This window comes from Squalius cephalus (genome assembly GCF_949319135.1).
Source record: "Squalius cephalus genome assembly, chromosome: 22".
Lineage (NCBI taxonomy): Eukaryota > Metazoa > Chordata > Actinopteri > Cypriniformes > Leuciscidae > Squalius > Squalius cephalus.
Window position 1 is genome coordinate 31,921,212 of NC_137143.1, and position 2,500 is coordinate 31,923,711.

The 2,500-nt window shown below is 42.0% G+C and overlaps 1 protein-coding gene across 2 annotated transcripts in view; it reads left to right on the forward strand.

The window, feature by feature from the left end:
* Positions 1-2,500, forward strand: part of sptbn1 (spectrin, beta, non-erythrocytic 1) — a 120,817-nt gene that overhangs the window by 43,244 nt on the left and 75,073 nt on the right. Inside the window, exon 1 of one of the 2 annotated variants that reach the window (XM_079857791.1) lies at positions 1,382-1,894. The exons of the other annotated variant lie outside the window; for it this stretch is intronic. Coding sequence (XP_079713917.1) covers positions 1,780-1,894 — 115 coding nt within the window. The 5' untranslated portion in view covers positions 1,382-1,779. Of the gene's footprint in view, positions 1-1,381; positions 1,895-2,500 lie in introns of those variants that run through there. 2 annotated transcript variants of the gene reach the window in all.

A 2,500-nucleotide genomic window follows, 5' to 3' on the forward strand; every position in this document is an offset into this window, starting at 1 on the left:
TTTGGAAATACAGGATCATGGGACACATTTGGTCACATTATAGCTTATCTCATGGTTCCTTGAGGATGCTGTCTTGTGGAAAGAGGGATTAAGTACCATGGCGTACTGTGTAAATAACAGTATATTAATATAGCATTCATTCAGTATGATGATATATATATATATATATATATATATATATATATATCATTTCACTCTACTATGATAAAGCCTAATACTTTTTAATGAAAGAGCAGAACATTTTACATTTTTATTTTTCGGTAGCACTTTATTTTTACAGCCCTGTCCTATAATAAGTACATATTATGTACTTATTATAGTAATTACAATATTTGGGTAATAACTATAGGTACTAACCCTGAACCTAACCTTAACCAATGTGCACGTATTGTAAAACAAATTGCAACCTAGTTTTCTAGTAAAAATGTTAATAGAAATTGTGGTTATAAATGTTTGCCTGAAATAAGCTAAAGTACTAAAATTACCAAACCTAAATAAAAAGAGGATAAAAAACGAATTAAAATGACAAAAACACATTAAATTATTAAAACATAAACAAAAATGAGCCTGTTATTCACGTTTTTATTCTGAATGTCAATGAGCAAATTTAGCTGGAATTCTAAAAGAAAACAACATAAACCTCTTTCTTCATTAAGCAGAAACAAATGCTTGCTGTGTGCCAGGAACACTGTTGCTGACAGAAAACAAACCAGCGTTTTATTGCTTGATTTATAACATTTCATGCAGCGTTTCATATCTCCACTCTCATAAAAACACTCCTTAAATATCCCATGATCCTTTGTCTTTCTCAGTGTGGCTTTTAATTCACCGTTGAGGGCCTTAGTTTGCATAATCCTGCTTTTTATAACGTTTAAGACCCGTAACGAAAAGCAGACAGGAGCGTTTGCCATCATGACGGTCTGTCTGTGTGTCCTGGATCCTGACGTAGCCGTGTGAGTGAGATTCCTGAGTGGGAATTACAGCAGATGTTTGTTTTACAGCGGAGTGCAATTCAATAGGCAAACTTTGAGAAGTAGTTCAAAGTCTGCATTCATGGCAGAGTCTCTCCTCACCTTGCAAACAGATGGACGGCGGGAGGGGGGGAAACAAGAGGAGGAGGCCAATGGAATTTCAGGCAAACGGAATTTTAGGGAAATGGAATTCTAGACGGGATGCAAGTCAGTCCAACATTCCAAAAAGGCCATTCCGCATTTCTAATGCGACTTTGCTTGTGTTGCATGACTTTTAAATAACAATGCATGGAAATGAGCCGACTTCCTGCTCTTTCTCCTCCCCCATCTCATCCGGAGACTTGGTACGGCCCGTCTTCTCCTCCTCCTCCTCTTTCATTGTAATGAGGTGGTGACATCATGTGCAAACACACAGGCTGGTGAAATTACAACCCTCTTGCCCTCCTCTTCTGCTCCGCTAAAGGAGTCTCACAGAAACCCTTCCATTGACTCCTGCAGATTCAGAGCGGGTCGGCTCGAGGAGTGTGTGGGCAAGCCATCCTCTGAGTCTGAGTGTGTGTGTGACCGGAGGAGGGGCGTTTTTGTGTGTGTGCTGGAGTTTTTTGAGGGGGAGACGCTTCTTTTGAATGGGAAGACGAACAAGCATGCACGTCTCCTTTAGGACATTAGTCTGGGACGGAAACCTCTTGCTTGGATATCTTTAAAGAGGAGCAGAAATCTTTTCCTCGTCTTTTCCCGCTGTTGTTCCTTCTCATTCCGTGGTTTTCTGGGAGGAATCTGGAAATAGTTTCCCTCTCGGTCAGGGATCATGGATTTGGAGTGGGAGTCCGGGGCCCCCGAGGGCTTTTACCAGGAGCCGAGCTTCCCCGCGCAAATGCCCTTCAACTACAACCAGCTCGAGGGGCGTTTCAAGCAGCTGCAAGGTAAGATGCGTCCCGGATGTGGGAATGCATTGTTTACAGGCGTTGCTACGCTGAGCACCGTTATGATGCCGATTCATGAGTTTCCTTCAGCTCTGCGGCTGTGATTTTATAGATGCATTGAATATGCATTGAATGCATGGGTTTACAGATGCACAGAATGCATTGGTTTATAGATGCATTGAAAGCATGGGTTTGTGCTTTACTCTGCCTGTAATCCTCACTGAAAGGGTGTCTGGTGGAATTGGGAGTTGCAGACTGGATTAGTGCAAAGGATTTTAGATGGTCAGGGTTTTTTTTTGTGCATGCTTTTCATGCAAACATGCAACTTCTGTGCTTAACCTCCCTTCCCCAAAAATCCCCGGGATCCGAGTCAATAAGGGGGCTGAATGGCCCGACATAGACAACAATGGAAAACCCGGGGAAGGTGGGAGTGGTTGTTTTGTTCTGCTGACTATCACACTGATAGTGGCATGTTTCTTAAAGCTGCGGCTTCATATGCATTTGAATCGCGAGTGCTAATGAGTCCAGCCGTTTAGAATAAGATACACATGAGGCCTTTACTGTTACTCATTGTTCACTCTCAGAAAAAAAATGGTGCAAAAGCTG